Source organism: Juglans regia, chromosome 3 (assembly GCF_001411555.2).
Source record: "Juglans regia cultivar Chandler chromosome 3, Walnut 2.0, whole genome shotgun sequence".
In the NCBI taxonomy this organism is placed as follows: Eukaryota; Viridiplantae; Streptophyta; class Magnoliopsida; order Fagales; family Juglandaceae; genus Juglans; species Juglans regia.
This window is the reverse complement of record NC_049903.1, coordinates 14061638-14086046: the sequence shown is the minus strand read 5'-3', so window position 1 is coordinate 14086046 and position 24409 is coordinate 14061638. Positions and strand designations below refer to the sequence as shown.

General features: G+C 38.4%; 1 protein-coding gene across 1 annotated transcript; it reads right to left on the bottom strand.

The window, feature by feature from the left end:
- Nucleotides 1–22845, bottom strand: LOC109012691 (GTP-binding protein ERG-like). Its single transcript, XM_018994457.2, has 8 exons — nucleotides 22176–22845; nucleotides 19039–19128; nucleotides 17539–17684; nucleotides 3048–3206; nucleotides 2873–2939; nucleotides 1948–2055; nucleotides 1687–1826; nucleotides 1–954 (listed from the first exon to the last, which is right to left on the bottom strand). The coding sequence occupies exons 1-8, from the start codon at nucleotides 22680–22682 to the stop codon at nucleotides 870–872; spliced, it is 1302 nt and encodes a 433-aa protein (XP_018850002.1). The 5' UTR covers nucleotides 22683–22845; the 3' UTR covers nucleotides 1–869.
- Nucleotides 22846–24409: the final 1564 nt, after the last annotated feature.

The window sequence follows — 24409 nt, the reverse complement described above, 5'->3', positions numbered from 1 at the left end:
ATAAATCACCATTGACCGTGAGTTTTATAATAGTCAATAAAATTAAAACATCAGTACCATTTAGTGTATAAAAAAATAATTAAATATGCAAAGACGTGATCAACACCGTTCATCGGTCATTTTCCCTCCTGCTTTCGGTTTCTAGCAACAAATGGAACTGTAAATATTATCATGAAGTGAGAAGGAGAAAGTTCACTCCCGCAACCACGATAAAAGAAAGCTGAACTTTGGCATTAGGCTGTAGTTTGAGCCACCTTGAACTCTGGAAGAGGATCCATTGGACTTCTCTTACAAAGGATCTGAATGACTAATCATCCTTGTTTCAGAAGTAATAATAATAAAGATCGTAAGCTATCTATAATTGTTACAACCCCTTATTAAGAATTCGTTCGGAGTAATTTCATATTTTTTTCAAGTGTCTAGGATGCATGGCACCTAGTCTACATGAACAACATCAACTCATATGTCGGTTTCAACAACAGATCAATAGCAAATGAATGGACCCTCTTTAAGCTTACCATCATTGGTATATAGATTAAGAAAAGAACAGAGAGAACTCTTATCAAAAGAGTGGACAATACATATTCTCAAAACTTTATGTGATTAATTAACAACTTGTAAGCAGAATGGTGGTGGGAATTCTTCTGGAAAAGATGGAGTCTTGCGGACCCACCTACCTGTCTTTTCATACCAGATTGATCTTCTGAATTACTTGCCACTTTGAAGCTCGGCTCCAGATTGCCTTTGAGAGGTAAAGTATCAAGGAAGATCAAGGTACAAGTGCAGTAAACCGGCCTCTTTTATATACACTTCAAGTCGGTGTGCAAGGAGGGTAGGATTCTTGATATTTGATACAACGTGCTAACGCATCATTTAAGTCTAACCTGGAGGATGAGATGTACTTCTCTCTTGAAGATGGACCTTAGCTCTTCATTAGCTTCAATGCCTATTCTCCTGTTCACGTAAGAAAGCATGAGTTTATAATTAGGATTGTGTAAAATTAATAAAGATCTAAAACAGATGCTGTCTATTGATCGCGCAGAAAGAGAAATAAAACTCTCAAGCAAAAGAGAGTACACACTGCACACAGGGTCTTCATACAAGAACCTAAGAGCATATATCTGGGAACCAATACAAACCATGGTAGATCAAACTTTTAGTTCGGGGTTAAAGAAAATTGCTGAATCCAGAAAAAATCTCATAATAAAACTCTCCAAGTCGCACAGGAGATTGTCTTCCCCCGGCATTCTTTTTCCTTGTTGGCAGCTTGTGGTTGGGGGATCCTGATGAGAAGGTAATTAGACTAGACAGGTTCAGTTTCAAGTGGCCTGCTACTATATCTCGTCGAAATCATTTTATAAATTCCTCAATAAAATCACCCTCACAAACTTATGAGCTTCAGATGATTTTCAAAGATATGGTCAAATTAAGTCCCTTTGATAACTAGGCAAAGTTCAAATGCTAAGATCATGAATTTAAACGCCTCCTAGCAGATAACAGATTGGTAATGCACAAACTTCATAACTCCAGTTCTATTTCATTCCAACACGACAACAGGATCTGTTCTAATATGAATAGATGATCAAACAAGAGAGCTACGATTAAAAAAATATTAAAATACTAGTCACTACAATGAGAAACTACAAAAAGATCAATAATCTTAAAGAAAGGAATTTAGCAGATTACCCTATTTTGGAGCCCTTTTTCCCCACAAGAATCTTGCGCTGGCTTGGCTTGTGGGTGATTAAGTGCTGCTCAATCCTTAGAGAACCATCCCTTAATTCCTTCCAGTCCATTAAACGGTGTTCAATATTATATGGTATTTCCTAAAAGGAGCAGAATACATAGTGTCATTATCTAAGCTAATTCCTGAAATACCCAGATGGTCCTATTGGCAGATGAATGCCATGGCCTTAAAGTAGAAATATGAGAAAATCCCAGGTCTACCTGATGAACATGGTCCAATAGCCTTTCACGGACAACTTCTAATGATATGTTCTTCATAACTTCTTCACTCATAGCAAAAGGATCTTCATCCCAGGGCCTTTTAACTGCCTAAGGATTAAAAGCCACTGAAAAGTCAGAGTTAGGAGAACAACTAGATTGAGTGAATAATGAATAGAAAGAGCAATGCCAATTTCATCAGGTTTCTTTCACAATCCATTCACTGTGTATCACCTATACCTTTCCTGTCATGTAAGAATTTTGATTTCAGGGATCAAGAGGAGCCATTGTGAATGGACGGGTTATTGCATGCAAAACAGGTCAGTAAGATCTCTCTCTCTCTCTGTGTTTATTTTCATGAGCAAACATTGCACTAGGGAACTGCATTTAAAGCCCTATGAATATTCAAAAATATAAAGATGAACTTATTAATTGCAGGAGGTAATCCCACAAGCTGAAAGTTCATGAAATGTTCTGTGGATAGTATAATTCAAAATGAGTAAACAATCCAAATATGTCTACGGTTATTGACATAAAAAAACAAATAAACCACAAGCTATATGAGTATCCCTGTTAAAGTTGGATTTAAACCGACTGGAACATAATTCTTCATAGAATATTAATTCTTCCAAGAAAGAAGTAAAGGTGCAAAGGCATGATGTGAATTATAAGTATATATACAAATATACCAAATAAAACAAATCAGAAAAAAATTTCTTCTGACAATCAGAAGTTATAAGAGACCCCATAACTATAGTCCACACAAGAGACAACAGCAGACCAAAAAGCTGGTCTGCAATGTTTAGGCTGATAATCAGATGACATTCTAAACTACATACTGTAATAACGTAAATTCCAGAAATCTCTTATTAACAGAAGTTCAAATACAATTAGGAATATAAAATGAAATGGTAGTACAACTACATGCCTGCTCCATCAAATATTGGGTTAGACCCTTCACTCCATGGCCCTTAAGTCCTGAAATCATGAAATACCTACAAAATTAAATTAAATTATATGCAATCAGAAGTGATCCGAAACACTGCAAAGTTTTCAGAAAGGTCACAACCTAACATTCTTTTATTCCCTGCAAGAAAACTTACCTTTCAAATCCAGGAAGATCTTTAAATTGTTCGGCTGCCTTTAACAGATCTTTCTTTTTCTCAACTAAATCCACCTTATTCATACATAAGATGCGCTTCTGTTTTGGGTGTGGTTGTGCTCCCATTCGTTGGATCAATCTTGTCACCCTTATATCAGGCCTGAATGTGTGGAAAGATGCAAAAGGTTCAAGTAATCAAAGACTGAAAGATGATTATAAATAGCAGTGGATTCATTAGCATTTATTCACAAAAAGGGCTATAAAAGAGGTATGATACAGCAGATTGTAAATTGTTTCGCAGTATATGAAGTTTACATACAACTCAAATTAAGTAATCAAATGATGGTTGATAACCTTTTGCATCATTGTGAGGTAACTAGCGCTTTATGGAATTCTACTTTTAGCTTGGTTGCACTAAATTAGGTCATGCCTCAACGGGGCTTCAATTCATCGTGAAACATTATTGAAAAACAATTCCCTCTGATTTGATGTGGTGTATTTGGAGGCAAAGAAATTATGGAGTTTTGAGTATTGTGAGTGGATGGAGGATCTCAGGGCTTTCTTCCCTAATTCCCTTTCTCTTTGGATGCTACTCATTTTGGTTCTATTTCTAGTTTTAAGGACTTTCTTGCGCTTTTTGTCCTGTTCAGGTGGATCTCGTGTGTACTTCCTTTGCATTTGGGCAGCACCCTTATAGCTTCTATTGATAAAAGTTTCATTTATTCATTAAAAAAAGCAATTCTCTCGGCAACTTCAAACCCTTTTGCCTCTTGAATGAGTGGGGCATTAGTATCTCCTCAGTAGTGAATACTTGATATTTACTTACCATACAGTTCATGTTTTGTCTCATTCCTTGTTGAATCCTTAGTTGCTTAAATTTTCATGTTTAGCTTATATAGATCATTTGTTGCAATTTCTAACGATTTTTCAATTTATTAACAGTGTCCATACAATTCAGTAATAAATCCAAAACTTGGAATGCTCAAGGATATTAAATAATAGCTAATATATAAAGCGAGTGAAACTTAGCACTTTTGGTACAAGCAATGAGAGATACTGATATCAACAATAAGCAAACAACAATGAAGAACCATGAAAGCCCTTCGAGAGGCTTATTAATCATTTTATCATGGAAAAAGGCGTGACTAAGGGTTTCCACTTGATTCTTATAGCAGATAATTTTTTTTTATTGGCACCGGATGTCCAGGAACAACATCTTGACTAATCCCGGAGGTGCAGAGGCCCTCGGCAAGGAGTTTCCCGCAAGTGCACCTGGTAATTCAAAGGAAAAATCACCCAGTCTAATGGCCTCTAGAGATTGTTTGCACTCAAGGGGATTTGAACCTTAGACCTAGGGGGAGCATACCCCCAAGCCCAAGGCCTTTACCACTTGAGCCAACCCCTAGGGATTCTTATAGCACAGATAATTGACAAGAAAATAAAAGGCTCAGGTAAGATTCTGAAACCTAAGATAATAAATACTAACAATCAATATATGAGAATGTTCTTATGATCAATACAATTTTGTTTACCGATCAAAACAAAAATATACAAGAATGAGAAGTTTTCTCCAGAAAAACAAGCCTAGAAAAAGAAAAAGACAATTTAAATGACAAGCAAAAAAAAAAGATCACTTCACATTTCAATCTCATAAACTCAAAGGAAGGTTTTTCAATACAGACCTTTGGAACATGGTATTGGTAAGAAAGTGTTGGCCAAAATGTATGGAATGGAACTTTGGAAATGTTACTGTCAAGTTATATTGATCCCAACGCGATTTGAATAAATGGGCATCTAGATACACTTCTTTACACGAACCTTTTAATAAGTCAGAAGGAAAGCATATATCTGTTGTTGATTGTATGTTTTGACTTTCTTTCTCTTCTCTCATGTCTCTTCATCTTCTCGCCAGGAATAATCCTTAATCTTACCAGTTTCTTTCTGTTTGTTTTTCCTTATTTCAAGTTAATATCTTTTTATCGGGGCTTGGAGCTATTTCTTTTCTTTTTATAAGTGGAAGATGGAGCGTAGACTACAGGTAGAAGCAAAGCTGTTTGTTTTTCTCAGGAAAGGGGTCAATCTTTTCTGTATTTCTGAGAAGAGTAGGAAGACGACAAAGTCTCTTTATCTTGGTAGAGGGATGGTGAACTGGATGGCTATGGTGGTGGAGTGTTTGAGGTCTCTTGGTAACTTGGGATCATATCAGACTAGATGGGATGGCTATAGAGTTTTCTTGGTTCAAAGATGCCACAACTCGTATGGAAGTTTTGTGAAGTTGGTTGAGTATGGTACCAGAACCGGGAAGGGCATTATTGTGATCCCAGAAGGTTGGAAAGGGAGTGGATGGGCTGGTTTTGTGAGGAAAATGAGAGATATCGTAGGTTTTCAACCCTCTGTTTCAGCTCTAGAGAACAGAGCTGTGACTAATAGTGGTGGAGCTCCACAGGACTATAGAGGGAAAGAGGTGATCGTGGGCAAGTCTAGTAGAGGTGCTAGTTCTCCTTGTAAAATTTCGTATTTGTTGGTGTTGATGAAGCCGGCGACTGGTTCACGTCATAAGAGTGGCAATGGAGATTGTAGGAAGGATGATCTTGTGCTGGAAGGAAGAAATAGTAAGGACTGTTTGAAAGGTGAGTCCCGGCGTAACCGTAAAGATGGTGGTGCCAATGGCTGGCCTTTCGAGATGATGCAGAGGTTTGGAGAAGTGGAGGGGTTGCTATGGCATATTCAGGCGAAGCTTATTGGCTGGAAGGAGAGGTTCGAAGCTTTGTTGAAGAAAGTAGATGGGGCCTGGGTTTGTTAATAGGCTTGGGCTGTGAATCTGTAGGTCTTAAGGAGTCTAAGGAGGCGACGGGGGAGTCTTTTGGGCTTAAGGCTTCTAAAGATGGTGGGATATGGGCTGGACAAAGGCCACATTAATAGGCCTGTGAAATGACAGGCTAAGCTTCAACAAGGGCTTCTGAGACCCAAGAGCCCAATAAGCGTGGTGGCTCAGCCCAAACTAATGACGGCTCCAATGGCTGTGTCGTCAACACAGAATGGGTCTATAGCATCAGGCGACTCTTCTCGAGGTACTTTGGTGTCGAGTTATTTGATCCACAAGTGGAGGGCTGATGTAATTTGCTTTCAGGAAACCAAATTGAAGATTATTAATCAAACTATTTTTTTTTTTATAAGTAATAAGTAGTTGTATTGATAAAGATAGGCATAACCTAAGTACACCGGAGGTATACATATGAGTACACCAAATTAAGAACTAGAAACGGTTACAAGAAAGTTATGGAAGCTGAGACCATTTAACTTTAGAGCAATGACCCACATAAATAAAGTCTTCCAAAAAAAATCTCCTAAAATCCTCCGAGAAACGTTCATGATCCTCAAAAAGTCTATCATTCCATTCTCTCCAAATACACCAGAAAATATATAGAAACCATCTCTATACTGCTGCAATTTGTGGTGTCCCTTAAAATTTATATGCTCCACAAAAAAATATGTGGTGGCTTGCCATTTTAAGAATGTGGATGATGGATTCGAATGGGCTTTTGTGGGTGTTTATGGTCCTAATTTGGACAGTTCATGTGCAGGTGCTTAACTTCTTGGTCAGATTCTATTATTAGGTATGAGTTTTCTTCATGAAGATCTTCCATAAATTATCTCCATGCTCTGGAAAACCCTTTTAACATTCCTTGGGGGGATTTTCATCCCTATTCATCTTGTATTCTCTTTTCTCTCCGTACACATGCACACTTTTTCTTCTTGTTTGTTTCCTATAACATTTTTTCAACGTCAATATTACGTTGATTGCTTTTTGAAGTTGTAATGGTTATGATGGGCCGTTCTATAGAAGTGGTGATTGAATCCAAATGCTTTATTTTGTCAAAACTTGGTGGTGGTGGTTTCAGAGTCACCGAGAGAAGCTGGAAAACAGAGCATACAGTGATGCTGGGGCATTCTTCAACTCAGTGGCTTGGGAAGGTGTTAGAGGAGAGTCTAAGCATGGGGAAGAAGGAGGTGTATTTGGCAACGCGATCTGTAGTATTATTGCTCAACGATGTGCAAATAGAAGAGGGAGATATCTTGAAATTTCAGAGTATAACCAGGGGGGAGGAGGAATGTTTTATGTATTCCAGAAAGAGAAAATGGTTGGGGTTGGAGGAAGATGAGGGAGGTGCTATTAGAACAAGGGAAAAAGGGTACGAAAGTGGCGGGTTTGTATGGTGGAGGTTAACCAGGCAATGGAAGGGGGGTTCTGAGGCACCTTGCGCGGTTGTATAAAGAGGTCCTCTCCTCGTCGATATCAAAAGTTGTAAGGGTGAGTGTGGGTGGTGCGAAAGCCTCTGATAGGGGCCAGGGGCAAAGGCGTCGTGATGGTGCTTCAAGCCAACCCCATGGCAGGGGCTCTGTGGCTTGTCAAGAAACGTGGGAGCTGCGAAGGAAGTTGTTGGAAATGTAGGGGCAGTTGCGTTCCTTGCAGAGAGACATGGCTGCGATAGTGGCTTTTGTCGGCTCATTTAAGGAAACTGATCCTACGTTTGATTTAAAAGCCAAGATGTAGGTCATGGGTAGTGGGCCGAGTAAAGCTCATAAAGGGGCCCAACAGAGAGTTAAAAGGGGAAAGGGCATGAATGTATGGAGAAAGATGGGTGGGCCATCTCGGCCCAATGTGTAGGATTCGTGTGGGGCTGGGCCGTCTCAGCCCAAGGCCCAAAGGTGCGGGCAAGGACCCGGTCGTCTCAGCCCAAGGTCCTCAAACCCGTGTCGCCCAAGGGTGCCGAGAACCCGAGCCCTAGCTCGATAATCCCATCTGAGCTTCTCAGTCTCGGATTCGTGCCAGACAGAGTGCCGACGACGAGTGGTCAAGCGGTGGGCACTAGGGGTGCTACCCGCCCCCTATGGGGCAAGGCCAACCCTTCCCCGTCCCCCGTCCCTGCATGGGCGGGGGTAGTGAATTTTTCTCCTCAATCCGTCCCCGCTCATGCAGGGGCGGGGTACCCTGTCCGTTGCACAGGGAGCGGGGGTGGACCTCCATCTGTCGGCCCCTCCCCTCCCCTCCCTAATTACGCTACCCTCTGTGGAGCTCACGGATGTGTACTTGGTGTCGTATGGAAGAAACAACTCCACAAGCAAAACAAAGGTTTCAAGAATACGAAGCTAATCATAGTAAAAGGCTAGCCTTTCCAATTGAAAGAGAGACTGCAATCAAACCTGGTTGTTGGTTGCTGTTTGTATCAAGGGAAAGTGATGAAACGGTGCGCAGCAACTCAACACGAAACAGTGCGCAACACCCTGACATAAACGACAACTTTGACCCAGGTAGATTGCTCAACGACGTCGTATCCTTTGGACCCCTTCTTCTTCAAACTTCATCACTTCGCAACACACACACACTTCAACAGATCCTCTAGAGTTCAGAAGCCTCTTATCAGTTCCCAATCCCAAGTCCTTGTCTTTCTTCTTCATCCCTTCTGTCGAAACCCTAACAAATCATAAGGAAATTATAAAATTGTGGGAGAGAGATCGAGAGAGGAGAGGGATGAAGGCTACGATGTCTTGGAGTTGGAGTAGGTGCAATTAGTCTGGGAGAGAGATTGACAGAGAAGAAGACTCAGAATGGGCCGAAGATTCGAGAACATAAAAGTGAAGGGGGCGGGGGGGTTCCCCTTCTATAAGCAGTTTCCCTCCACTGCGCCCGCCAGCAGGGGATCTCTGTCCCGCCCACACGGGGGCGGGGCCCTGCTGCCCACCCCTGGCGGGCACACAGACACGCCGACGGAGGTTGTGGAGGTTGTTGGTGAGGTGTCGCCAGTGCTCTGTGCGCAATAGGCTCTGGTGGGTCTCGAATCGCAGTTTTCTTCGTCAAAGGAGGCCCAGAACTCGTCGACGAGTGGTGGTGGGGTGTTTTTGGCTCCGGCGATATTGTCTCCGAAACCTTTGGAGGAGTTTGAGTTGGCTGAGGTAGAGGAGGATTCGGATGATCTGATGCATTTTGTGGGGGATGAACTTTTCATCTCTGAGGCTTGCGGGTTGGATTTTTCGGTGGGGAGGGAGTTTCAGAACTTCCAGAACAACAAAATGGGGAATCCTATCCCATTAAACTACTATTTCCCAAATCAAGCCTCAGATTGGGTAATTCATAAAGCAAAAGAAATTCAACATGTTGTGGAAATTGAATGTGATGGGTATGATGTAACACCCCATATTTTAGCGTATTTTTATTGAAGGATTATTTATATTAATTCAAAATTTATTCTATTATTTTAAAGTTGGATATTTAGTTAGTTTATTTTTATGATTTTATTTTTGTGAAAATTATTTTGATGTGCTTTCTTAATATTAATTATGGTTATGCATTTAAATTTCTCTTTATTTTAAATTAGCTTATTGTTGGGTTTAATTATTTTATTTTCATTTAATCATTACGTTTGAATTATTTTATTTAATTTGTTGTTTTGAAATCTTTTTTGTTGGATCATTTTGGTGACCCAAGATGTGAGGATTGGACCTCATTTCTTTCCCTTTCATTTTCTTTTCTTTTTCATTTTCTTTTCCCTTTTTCTTTCTTTCCCATTTTTTTCTTCTTTCTCTCTCTCCAAGCTCTATGTCCATTCCCTCCCTCTCCCCGTGCGTTTTTCTTCTCCTCCCCCAACCGTCGCCGCGCGCCGCCGTGTCTGACACCGCCCTTCCCATCAGCTTCCCCTCCCGCCAGCCATCATCCCCCACCAAGCTCGGCCCCTATCTCACCGCCATTCTCCTCCAAGCACGGCTTGAAACCACGGCGTTCTCTTCTCTCCAGCGCCGCCATCGCGCCACCTCCGGCGATCATTTCTTCACCACATCATCCTCGATCTCTTAGCAACCCAATGCACCCAAACCCAGCTCCGATCCACCACCGGTGAAGCCCCACCATCAACATTTCTGTTTTGGGCATTTTGATCTTCCACTGCTCTCTACGCCGCCAGCCACAACCAACCACCACCACCACTAGTTTCACCGACATCTCTATGCCCTACCTTAACAATCTCGGGTCTTCGTTTGTACCCATTCAAAAGTGAATTTTTAAGACCCACGGCCACAGTGCATTTGACACTGTTTTGTTGCTCTGTTGCCACTTTGTGCAGCTCCGTGATCCTCCGAAAATTATATTATAGCACTGTCAGTATTTTTCCAAAGAACTTTTGCGATTTAAATGTATTTTTGCACTAAATCATTTCACTGTGATCTGGTTGGTTTTGCCGGACTTTGTCCGAAGAGTAAGAGGGTCGGATGGATTGGTGGATTAAGTTGTTTGTGTGTTTGGGCTATGTTGAGTGTTGTTGGATGTTGGTTATTGAGATGTTTCATGTACATGGCATATTTGCACGCATGATCATGTTTGTAGAGGAAATTGGGTTTTCGTGTAATTGCATTCATGTTTATTGTTTATTGAAACTGGATTTTCATATGATATGATTTTCGGGTGCGTGTGTATCACGACCCCGAGCCGAGATGGAGCATTATCTCGGTGGAGCTCCTCTTATCACTCGGGAGTGGAATATACTGGGTAACATCCCCTAGGGTTGTTGATGGGCGACAACGGGATTGGACGAGATGGTGCGCTCTCGTGCCGACTTCGTGGAACCTCTGCTGGCGGGGGGCTAGAGGATGTTTGGTCATGTACGCGCTGGGCATTGTATGCCTACAGGAGACGAAGCTGAATATGATCAATAGGAAGACTGTTTAGAGTTTATGGAGCAGTATTTATGTAGACTGGGTATACTTGGCCTCTTTAGGGGCATCGGGAGGAGTTGTGGTGATGTGAGATAGACGGGTGGTAGAGAAAGTGGAGGATTATATAGGGAGATATATGGTAGCATGTTCTTTTAAATGTGTCATATAGTTTCTTGTGAACATTTGCAGGTGTGTATGGGTCTAACCTAGATGTCAATAGAAGATTATTGTGGTAGGTGTACATAGCTGGTGGGAGCTCCCTTGGTGTATTGGGGGGGATTTCAATATGGTTTGTTTCCAGAGTGAAAGCTTTGGAAGTAGAAGATTGAGGCCAGCAAGTTTGGAGTTCTCAGAGTGTATCTTTGACTTGAACTTGATAGACCTTCCGCTTGCTGGAGGACCAGCCACATGGTCAAATAATCAGACTTGGTCCCGTTTGAATCGTTTCTTAATTTTCCCTGAGTGGGAGAGCCATTTTCCGGATGTATGGCAAAAACGTTTGGGACGCCTAGCCTCAGATCATTGGCCTATTTTGCTTGATTGTGGAGGTATTCGTAGTGGTAGATGTATTTTAAGTTTGAGAACATGTGGTTGAAGTCAGAAGGTTTTGTGAAAAGAGTTAAAAAATGATGGATTTCGTATCACTTCGAAGGTACACCCAGTTTCATTTTTGCGAATAAACTGAAAGTCTTAAAAAGAGATTTAAAGGAGTGGAATATACAGTCTTTTGGCAATGTAGAGGAGAACAAAAATACCAAGTGGATGGAAATATAGGATTTAGAAGGACTACAAGTAGGGAGGCCACTTATTGAGGAGGAGCAAGCACAGAAAACTTTGCTGGTCGCAGATCTTGAAAGGATAATCTTGCAGGAAGAAATGTCATGGCGCAAAAAATCAAGAGCTCTTTGGTTAAAGGAAGGGGATTAGAGCACGAAGTTTTTCCATAGAATTGCAAACTCTCATAGAAGAAATAATAACATTGAAGTACTGAAAATTGAGGGGGTTGAGTGTAGAGAAGAAGAGGTTATTCAAGACCATGTGATTGAGTTCTTTGAAAAGCTTCTCACTGAGCAGGTGGGGTGGAGGCCTACTTTAGATGGATTGGTTTTTGACACTATTGAGCCAGGGGACGTTGCTAGGATGGAGATGGCTTTCGAAGAGGAAGAGGTCTATGATGTAGTAAGGAAGATGGCAAAAGATAAGGCCCCCGATCCAGATGGTTTCTCTATGGGTTTTTTCCAAGAATGTTGGGAGGTGATTAAGGAAGATCTCTTGAAGGTGTTTCAGGAGTTCTTCTCGGTAGGAAAATTTGAGAAAAGTCTCAACACTACTTTTCTTGCATTAATCCTTAAAAATGTAAGGGCCATTGAGATCTCATACTGCCCATTAGTTTAGTGAATGGTGTGTATAAGATCATTGCAAAAGTGCTTGCCAATCGATTAAGTGGGGTCTTGGGGAAGATCGTTACTAAGCCTCAAAATGCTTTTGTTAAGGGTATACATATCTTTGATGCGGCTCTAATTGCCAATGAATGTTTGGACAATAGATTGAAGGCTGACAACACAGGGATTATGTGTAAGCTAGATATGGAAAAGGCTTATGATCATATTAATTGGGATTTTCTTCTATATTTACTAGGTAGGTGTGGGTTTGGAGAAAGGTGGAGGTCTTGGATTAGTTGGTGTATTTCCATGGTACGATTCTCTGTGTTGATCAATGGCAGTCTAGAGGGTTTCTTCCCGAGCTCTCGTGGTTTGAGACGAGGATCTGTTATCTCCTTTACTTTTTGTTATTGTTATGGAGGCACTAAGCAGGATGATCTCGGCTTTAGTGACTAATGGGTTTGTTAGTGGCTTCTAGATTGTATTGTCAAGTAAGGGTATTACTACTATTCCTCATTTGCTGTTTGCAGACGATACGCTTATTATGTGTGAGGCTGATTAAGCCCAGTTGAGGGCTGTGAAGGCAGTGTTGCTTTGTTTTGAAGCAGTGTCTGGTTTAAAAGTGAATTATGATAAATTCGAGTTGTTGCCGATTGGAGAAGTTCAGAATATAAGGGAGTTGGCTAGCACACTGGGTTGTAAGATAGCGTCTCTTCCTATGACTTATCTGGGATTACCACTAGGTATAGCATCGAGGGCACACTCGATTTGGGATACAGTGATTGAAAAAGTAGAGAGGAGATTGGCAGGGTGGAAGAGAATGTACTTGTCGAAAGGGGGCCGGATTACGTTAATCAAAAGTACACTTTCTAACCTACCCACCTACTTTTTATCATTATTCCCTTTACCGGCAAGTGCGGCGGGTCAACTTGAGAAGCTACAGAGAGATTTTCTGTGGGGGGGCTTAGGAGATAAGTTTAAATTCCATTTAGTTAAGTGGGAGATGGTGTGCCGTCCTATCTCTAATGGTGGTTTGGGTATTAGAAACTTGAGGTTGTTCAATCGGGCGTTACTTGGCAAATAATTGTGGCGATATACCAAGGAACCAGATGTTTATGGAAGACTGTGATCGAAAACAAATATGTTGATTTAGGAGAGGGATGGTGTACTAGAGAAGTTAGAGGGGCCTTTGGAATGGGGCTATGGAAACATATTAGAAGAGTTTGGGAGGTCTTCCATCAACACACTAGACTGCAATTGGGGACAAGTTCCAAAATCAGATTTTGGAAGGATGCTTGGTGTAGTAACAGTGTTCTACAAGATCTGTTTCCTACTCTTTTCTTGATTGCAAGTGCCAAAGATGCCACAGTAGCGGAGGTTATGGAAGTCTCAGGTAGGAGCATTCACTGGAACAGCAATTTCAACCGAGCGGCACGGGATTGGGAGATAGAGAGTTTTGTAGATTTTTATAGTCTCTTGTACTCTTGTCATCCAAATATCCAGCATGAAAATGATTTGTGGTGGAGTCCTGCAGGGAAAGGAGTGTTCGCTATTCGTTCATTCTATAAGGTCCTCACAAAAGTTCTTGAGATACAGTTTCCATGGAGAAGGCTTTGGCATCATAAGGCTCCTCCCAAAACTTCTTTCTTTGTGTGGACATCTTTGGGCAATATTCTCATCATAGATAATCTGAGAAAAATGAGAATAATCATTGCAGATTGGTGTTGTGTGTGTAAAAACAGAGGTGAGTCAGTGAATCATTTACTTTTACACTGCGAGGTAGCCAGGACTCTTTGGGATGAGGTGTTTAAAAGAATGGACTTAGCATGGGTTATGTCGGAAACCGTTTTGGATGTATTGGCTCACTGGACCTCAATTCGAGGTGTGAGACAGATTAGAACGGTTTGGAAGATGATCTCTATCTGTATTTTTGTATTATGTGGTGTTTATGGCAGGAGCGCAATGGGAGGACTTTTGAAGACAAAGCGACATCTTTGGGGGAGCTAAAACTGTTATTTTTAAGGACTCTTTGTACATGGGTCATTGCTGTGGATTTTAATAGTATGAACTTTCATGACTTCTTAGTTTCTAATGCTCCTACATAATTAGGACTTTTCTATCTTTGTAATTGACAGTTGGCGGTTTAATAAATACTTATTTTACTTATAAAAAAAATAAAATTTTGGACAGTAGTAAGTAGTACGAGGATTTTGTGGGATGAAATGACAGGTATTTGCTGTTGGTAGGACCTTACTCGGTGTTTTGGAGAGGATTTCAACATTACTCGGTTTCCTAGCAATCGAGTGGGGATTCTCACATCTCTCATGCAATGACTGTATTTTCAGATCTCATTTTTGAGTTGGATCTTATTGATTTACGTATGGTAGGTGAGAATTATATGTGGTCCAATGGAAGAGCATGGTTTAGGCTAGACAGATTTTTGGTGCCGGCTTCTTGGGAAGCTTATTTTCCCGATTTGTGTTAGAAGAGGCTATCGAGGATTTGTTCTGATCATTATCCTATTATGTTGGATTGTCAGGGCATTATTTTTTTTAATCAGTGCATTCATTCTCAATGTCGGCACCGCACAAAAACCTACCACTCCAAAAGGGTGAGGGCATTATTGGAAGGCGTAGGTACTTTAAATTTGAAAATTTGTGGTTGGGGGATGAGGGCTTTATCGAGAGGGTGAGGATTTTGTGAGGGGAGGACAAATTCTTGATTCAGTTTTAATAGCTAATGAATGTTTGGAAAGTAGAATCAAATTGGGCGAGTCTGGTATTCTTGTTAAATTGGACATGGAAAAAGTATATGATCATCTTAATTGGGAGTTTGTCTTATACTTGGAAGATTTGGTTTTGGAGAGAAGTGGTGTTTGTGGCTCAAGCATTGTATTTCGACAGTTAGATTCTCTAATTTGGTGAATGACACCCCGGATGGTTTCTTCAATAGTTCCAATGACTTGAGACAAGGGGATCCTTTGTCTCATTTTCTTTTTGTTCTAGTTATGGATACTTTGAGTAGAATGATTGAAGCAGCGGTGGATGAGAGTTTCTTGTTGGGGTTTTGGTGGGAGATGAGACTCGGGGCAACATAAAAGTCTCACACCTTTCTGCATATGACACTTTAATTTTTAGTGAGATCAATCAGGATCATCTTCGTTCTTTGATAGCCTTTTTGCTATGTTTTGAAGTTGTTTCTGGTCTTCGAATTAACTTATCTAAGTCTGAAATTGTTCCAATGGGCTCTGTTATAAATATTTTGGATATGGCTAATATCTTGGGGTGTAAGGTATCCTCATTACCTATGAGATATCTTGGTCTTCCTTTGGGCGCTCCTCACAAATCTATAATGATTTAGGATAGTGTGATTGAGAAGATTGAGAGGACGTTAGCTGGTTAGAAAAAGCTATTCTTGTCTAAAGGGGGAAGAATTACTTTGATAAGGAGTACGTTGTCTAATCTTCCAATATATTTCCTTTAACTTTTCCCTTTGCCTGCAGGGATGACAAATAGAATTGAGAGGATCTTTCGGAATTCTTTGTGGAGAGGTAACGGGGAGGAAAGAAAGTTTCACTTAGTTGGAATAAGGTTTGTTCACTGGTTTCTTGTGGAGGATTGGGGGTGTGAAATTTGAGGCTCTTTAACAAAGCCCTTTTTGGGAAATGGTTATGGAGGTATCATCTTGAGAGGGATGTGTTATGGAGAACTATTGTTGATGTTAAATATGGTAGGATGTGGGGGAGTTGGTGTTCTATCGAAGTAAGAGGAGCGTATGGGGTGGGTTTGTGGAAGTCTATTCGGATGGGTTGAAGGGAATTTGTCAATCATTTTAAATACAAGGTGGGGGATGGAACAATTACTAATTTTTGGCATAATACTTGGTCTGGGGATTCTGCTCTAAAGAATTTTATCCCTTGCTTTTTAGGATTGCTAGAGATCAAGACGCTGCAGTGGCTGATTCCTTTTACTTTTTTAAATAATAATCTTCAATGGAATGTCAATTTTATTAGAGATGTGCATGATTGGGAAGTGAATGTAGTCTCCAATTTTTTTGGAAGATTATATGATATGAAGATTGTTCAGGGAAGGGAGAATAGTCTGTTGTGGATTCATGCTGGAAATTCCAGATTTTCGGTTAGCTCCTTTTATAAGGCATTAACCTGTCATTGTGTCAATAAATACCCCTAGAAATGCATTTGGAGATCTAAGGTGCCTAGCGGCTAGTAAGGTGGCATTTTTCTGTCATTGTGTACCCCTAGAAATGCATTTGGAGATCTAAGGTGCCTAGTGGCTAGTAAGGTGACATTTTTCTGTCATTGTGTCAATAAATACCCCTAGAAATGCATTTGGAGATCTAAGGTGCCTAGTGGCTGGTAAGGTGGCATTTGGTTAGTGTCTCTTGGAAATATTTTGACCACTAATAATTTGAGAAAGCATGGATTATTTGTCGTGGATTGGTGCTTCATGTGTAAAAAATATGGTGAATCTGTTGACCATCTATTTATTCATTGTGAGGTGGCTAAGACTTTGTGGGATGAGGTTTTTGGTAGGATGGGGTATTGCTTGGGTGATGCCTAAGCAAGTGGTGGATCTTTTCGCATGTTGGCAAGGTTTTAAGGGGAGACATCGCATTGTTGCCATAGGAATATGATCCCTTCGTGTTTGATGTGGTGCCTATGGTTGGAGAGGAATGGGTAGTGCTTTGAAGATTGAGAACGCTCGATGGGAGGATTTAGGGAGTTTTTCTTTAGTACTTTGTGTTCTTGGGCTAAGGCTCTTGTATTGAATGGAGATAATTTTCATGATTTTTTTTAGCCTTTTCTAGTTTCTAGCTGGTATCTATGTGTTTTCTCTTGTATACTTCCTGTGTACTTGGGCTATGCTACTTGGTAATAAAATTCTCTTATTACTTGTCAAAAAATTCGGAAGGAATTTTACTAGCTAAAACAAAATCCTATTGCATACAGCCAATACAACATATTTGCACCTGACGGTAAAAATAAGAGCAGACCGTCTTCATAACAGATTGGTACAAAGAGTAAAATTTAACAAACCTCACATACAAACATAACCACATACACTAAATACAAGCAGAAACACGCATGCACACAAACAAAATTGACAATTTTGTAAAGTCCCTACCACATAAATGTTCTAGAATAAATATAGGAAAAAAACGAAGTTTTAAATGGAATTCTAAGCTATATGAAACTTTTGACTAATGAAAACTAGATGGCATGTACATCAAGGTATCAATCTTCAGTTTTTTTTTTTTGTTATCTACCTTAAGTTGTACATCTTCAGTCCGAATAAAATAATTTTCTTAAAATCAAAAGAAATTTAACATAAGGAAAAATTTAAAAGTATCGTGTCTACTTGTGATCAAATTCTATTCACTGACCTTGTAAGATGCCTATGGACATCGAAAATAACAATGAGCGCATCATAGAGACTAACAGAACTCCAAGCACTTTCCACACGAACCTTCATATCCTTGTGAAGATGTCCACTTTTATTCAACATAAGTCCTGGCGTATCGAAAAAACACTGCATAGGGCATACAGCGAACCATCAAGTAATAATATTATCAAATAGCACAAAACCACAGTTACAACGACGAAATTTTGCAGTTACAATAATGATAATGTTTAATCCTAAAAATTCTCTCTCACGTTTGGATACAGCTCATCTTATCTTATCTAATTTCAACTAATAATCTCACTACTATTCACAAATCATCTCATCTCATCTCACTATCCAAACAGGCCAAAGACAGTGGGAAATACCATTAAAGTCATGTTGTAAGACTCATTTTTATGTGCTTTAGAGTAGGAAGAGTAACATGAAAGAAAAAGGATAAATAGCATTTTACACAAGAAATGCTTCAGTTTTTGCTAAAGGAAAAAATAATTGAATTAGAAATTTTTTAATATTTCAACATTAACTGGAATGCATTCCAAAGAATACAATTAGCCATAGAGTTAATAATTACAGAAAAATGGAAGAAAAATCCTTGATCCCCCTATATAAAATTTAGTATAATCTCCCACGTCTTTAGGAAATGAAATTCCTAAAGCTTCATGCAGAGGCATTGACTTAACTGAAAAAGTCTTTGAACACAGGTGATATCCCTATTTGGTGAGCCTCTCTACAGATGGTTCTTTTTCCACTAGATCAGCCTGGGCTCTAATTAGAAAACTTCGGGGCAGCAAGTGCATTGACAATAGTGTGTATGTAGTAGATATCTTCCCACTAAGGTTTCTGTGCTCATGAAGGTATTTCTATAGTAGTCCTCCCTTAGATGTGAATACTCAAGAAGCTAAGCATTTCATTAGCTTCAAAATGTGATTGCTGTGTTGCTCCAAATGATGAATCTCTGGACCATGCTCTGTGTCTGAAAGAATTGGCTCCTTATGTATTGAACAATTTTTCAGCGTTAGGAGGATTGAATTGTTTGGAAGGGCAATCATGGTCTAGTAGGGTTACTCTGCCGTTCCAGAAGGCAAGAAAGTGCTCATGGCTTGGTAATTGGTTTGTTCCATCAATTACTAGTTGGAATCTTTGGGATGCTCTGCTAGAATGGAAGCTCAGTTTGTGAATCCTTGGACACTAATATTTTTATCTAGATTTGTACAACCCATCATTATATTCTTTTATGCATCTGAAGCCCAATCTTAGATGTACATTATATCGTATAGAAAACTAAGAATATTTATTAAGTTACATATATTCATTAGTTACATGGGATGTAGAAACTATATGCATGTGATAAAGATATGGAATTGATAAGGATTATAATTTAGAATTATTAAGTTTTGCAAGCAGATGCACACCTACTGAATAATTCATGTGTTTACACAGAAAGAAATGAGGAGGTAATATATCAAAATAAGATACGCACAATTTGGGTGTTTTCTTTTGTCATCACTCCTAACACTTCATGAGTAGTGGTGTTTGTCTTCCGGGAAACAGCAGCAACCTTTGTTCCAACCTGTGATAGATGTACCACAGATATAACACATGAATGCAGTTATCTAATAAAAAATGCTAGAAATGAAAGATGCTGGAAAAAAAAATCGTAATTAACGCTAGACAGAAGAAGATGATAATGCCAACAACAACAACACCAACAAACAATAATAATATCAATATTAGTAATAAAAGAATTACTGAATAATGCTAATATGCATAAAGCATACTCTACAATCCATTGTGGAACTGAAGACCAAGAGACAAGGATATACTCCCTAACATAATAATAATAACAATAATAACGACAACATTAACGATAACAACAGTTATATGGAAAGGGATGTCCACACAGCATTGCTCTGCTTTGATAAAAGAGGATTTTAAGGTAAACTACCATTAAACCAGTCCATATATGCCACACCATTGGTTCTCTATTTCTTCGAATGTGAAAAGGTTCCGGATACCCATTTAATAAAGTATTTCCACACCATAGATCATTCCAAACCTGAATTCATGTATCAACTCCTACCTCACAGCTAATAAATTTATAAAAGTTCCCCAAACATCCCACTGCCAAAACTAACGCACTTGGCTCAATAATTATTGCATCAATGATGCCCAAGGCTCAGCAATATGTATCAGACTTGAAAAAATAAATTACAAATCATATAGGCACCATGAAAAAGCAATAGAAGACAGCATCCATGGTATAAAACTTTGATCTATTTTGCACAAACTACCATTTAACTCATTGATGATACTCCACGCATCATATGTTTTTTTATAAGTACTCTCAAACATAGTACTTCTGCGTCATACATAGAATCCCAAACAAGAAACAGAAAAAAAAAAAAATACAAAGACACTAAAAGTTGATGTTTTTCTTAGGTCTTCCATAGTTAGTCACAACAATATGTTTTTGATGAATAATGCAATCTCATTTGAATCTTCTTACCTATCAATAAAAAATAATGCAATCTTATTTGAAGTGCAGATAACCGCAACCCAAGTACATGGGAAGTAGATAAAAGGATAAACCCAACCAGTAAGAAAAGAAAAAGGAACAAAAATCTTTGACACCTATGAAGCTAATAAAACATGGGACCTTTTTCATGCAGCCAATCAAATATAAAGGGAGTTGAATATTAAGAATTTTAACTATATCACTGTCCTCCCAAGTATTAGTGGATTATATTTATTTGAATTAATTCCTATGTTTTATCTATGTATTTCGGTATAGACAGATTTGTACTGCTGTATAGGATTTATAGGATTTTTAATTTGAATATTTAGATTGGGTAGATAAGTATGGGAAACATATCTTATCCAAGATTTGAATCCCTTAGGATAGGAAGTCAGATTTCGAATTTCTGATCTGTGTAATCTAATTTTTGCTATTTGATGAATGAGAAGGGACAAGAGGAGGTATTCAGCCAAGGAAAATTGTTACCACGGACTTCAAATGTGTGGTCACTGTGTTCCTACCAAATAAAACACATTTTTTATAGGTAATCAAGAAGATTTATTCATAAGAAAAGAAGGCATAGCCCAAGTACAAAGGATGCATACCTGAGAAGTACCTAACACCCAAACACAACACATTAAGCACATAGGAATTATCCTCCAAGCTTTATAGTTATATGACTCCTGTAAGGACTCCACCAACAAGCCAATAGCTCTGTTGGGGCAAAACCCACAAGATCCCACAACTGCTGAAAACCAAAGCTCATAAATACCTAGCTACCTCACAATGAAGCAAAAAATGACGAATGATTTCTCCTCATTGCTTACACATATAACACCACAACAATGCTACAATGTGCCTCTTCCTCAAATTATCCAGCATTAAAATCTTCCCCAAAGCTGTCACCTAAACAAAAAAAACTACCCTCTAAGGCACCATATTTCTGTACTCTCTTCCAAGGGAATGAAGAGCCAACTTGTGGACTGAGCACTTTGAAGAAAGACAGCCTCAAAGGTCCCCCTTTTTGGATTAGGAACCAACAGCTTTTGTCCACACCACCACTTCTCAACCTGAAAGGGTAAAAATTGTTTAATCATGAAGAGAACAACTCCACCACTGCCAGTCCTGGGCTGATCCAACAAAGTCACATTTGATTGTGGTATGTTATCAGAGATCTAAAAATGGTCTATGGCCAAAGCCTCCTTACAACAAGATATGGGAAACAACTCCAGGAAAAAAATCTTCAAAGCTGGTCTCTACACCACACAGTACCAAAATCTTATTTTGGACCCGTCACCGACCTCATATCTAATAAAACAGCAGAAATCCCTTTGACCCCTTCTAATTTTTTTCCACACCCCAACCGCATAAAGCCCACAAACCTCGTTTGAACACCACTTGTCCTACATGTTACCATAGTATCCACCACCAATCGACATAGAATGGCATAATGACACAATCATTTTCCCAAAAGAGCCCTGTTTAAAAAAAAAATAGATTTCTTAGAGATGTTTTTATTGGGGTTTAAAACTTGGAGGTCTGTCTAGAAATGTAAAACATTCTAATGAAAAACTGTAACTCCTTGGACCAGGTTTGAGCTATTATGGTAGTTATAGTCCTATGGATGGATCTGACTTCTAATTTTGTGCACCACAGTGCATTTGCAGAAAACTCATTGTCAAGGGCTTGTGCACCCCCGGGATTAGTCAGGGGGTTTCACATTATGCAATGGAGTCAAATATCAAAGAACAGTACGTCTCACAATCAAAAAGAAAATAAACTTCGCTAAACTCCAACATCAATATCTTTCTTTCTTTTTTTTTTTTTTGATAGGTAAACATATCTTACCAAAAACTCATTTTCTCTTGCAAACATATGGTGAAATGCAAACTAATCTACATCCAAAATCGCAAACCACATTCAAATTTTGTTTCTTTTTTTATAAGTCAACATTCCAAACAATATAAAATGATGACCACAGTCCCTGTCGTATATCATAAAGTCACAGACTCAAAATACTCTTCGTTCAAAACCATATAACCAAACTATGATCCGAAAAATTCAAATATCCAAATGCTAAGTTAGTTGCCGATAAAACCAACCATGTAGTTCGTCAGTGCAGACTTCCCAGCATTTGGAGCACCGATTATCCCGACCGACAATGACTTCTGGTCCTCCTCCTTTACTACCGCCTCCTCATCTTCCTCCCCCACCTCATCGTCCGCTGCCTGTAACGCTGCCTCGAGCAGCACCTTGGCAAGCACTCTTCTCCTCCTCTCCTCCTCTTTCTCCAAAATCCTCAATTTTCCTTTCTGGGTCTCCTTTCCGAAGATTAACTGATCAGCTTTTTCTCTATATTTCTCGTCCCAAGTGGGCTGCTGAGCGGTTTCAGTGTTGGGTTCCGAATTAATGGTTGGTAATGTGTAATGGTCACTGTCAAAGACTGAGTCTGAGCCATTTTCAGAGTCTGAGAACGTAAGTGAGTGTGCGTTATCGTCTTCTTGAGGCTGGGCTGAGTAAAATTGAAGAAGAAAGGTTGGGTGGAGAGGAGTTCTGTAGGGTTTTGGAGGGAAGGTCACGAGGGTTCTCAGAGCTCTCAAAGCTTTCATATCTCAGCTTCTATAGACACAACATATAGAGAATGCGAGCGAGCGAGAAAGGTTTGCTCGGAACTTTCAGTGAAGAAGTATATATGAAAGGTGCTGATGGTTTTGAGGAGGTATGCGTTGCAGAGCGCTGGATTTTGGGGTTTCAGACTTTCAGGGTTTTGGGTTTTGCCTTGTTTGTTTAAGGGTGAAACTCAATCTCAACTTATCTCAATTTATTATTATAATTTTTTTAAATTTTAATACAAAATATAATAAATAATTTAATTTTTTTAAATCTCAAAATAATAATAATATTAAAAAATAATATTTTAACAATATTTTATCATTTTAACTCAACTCAACTTAACTCACTTCAACATCTAAACACACACTAAATTCTTCATTGTTTAAAGTTTTTCGTTTTTGGTTTTCAGATAAATTTTATGAAAAATGTTATATCACACTTTATTATATATTACACTCTCCACATACCTCACATAATTTATTTATTTTTTTTTTTCAACCCAACATGTTAGATGTGCTGGGACTTCTTCAGACAATAGAGTGTGAAGAAGATTTTTTCAAATTTTATTACATGGCATTTGGATTTTTTGGACTTTTTAGACGGAGTTGGCCAGGCTTATTTCATTTGTATTGGATTCATTATTTTTATTTTTAAAATTTGATAAAAAGATATATATTTTTTATAAATCTAAAATTCTTCTATCTAAAACTCAATATTAGATTAACTATTAGATTTATTAAAATAATAAAATAATATTATTTTATTAATAATAATATTTTTAATTTATTTATTTTTATATTTTACAATTACACTAATTATAGTTAATTAATAATTTAATTTGATCCTTAATTATTATTTCTTAATTTAAATATATTGTGACTCAAAATTAAAAAATAATAATTTAAGTAAATAAAATAATGATTATAGAGTGTGAGTAATGAGTTTTCAAATTTAAAGATGAAGATAAATGTACTATAACTAAAAACTTGACATTTGAGCATATGGTGAATCCAATACTAAGATTTTAAAACTAAAATCATCAAATTTTGAAAATTAGATTCATTTAATGAATCCAATACTAATGCTCTAAGATGAGAAGATAACAAAAAGGAAAAAGTTATTTGCCGCCTATATTTGACCGCCCTAGTTCATTGTTGGTTAAATTTTATTTATATATATATTTATTTAGTAATTAAGAAAGTAATTTTAAATATATTAATATATTTTTTTATTTTTTAAAAATATTTAAATATATTAAAAAATGTGAAAAAAATGCCTGAGTGGTATAGTAGCTTTATCCTAACAAAAATGTATTATTTTTTCGTACTCTTTGTTTATTCTATTAATGTGATTGGATGCATCACTTGTTTTATATATAAAATAATTATTTTTGGTTCATCACATCAATAGTGCACAAAAAATATATAAAAGTAATTGTATATAGCAAAACTCATCAATAAATAATAGATCTCACACTATTTCAATTTTTTGAATAATAATAAATATTTAATAAATATTATTAGATCCGTTTCATTTATCTATTTCTCTCATGCTTTAAGACTTAAGTTCGATTAATAATTCCAGAAAATATACATTCTCATCAAACTATATATCTGATTCCTCTTATTGAAAGAAATATTACGGCAGATAGGACTGCAAATAAACAAGACTACTCAATAAGTCACTTAAAATAAACTAAGTCAAATTTGAATTTAACTCAATT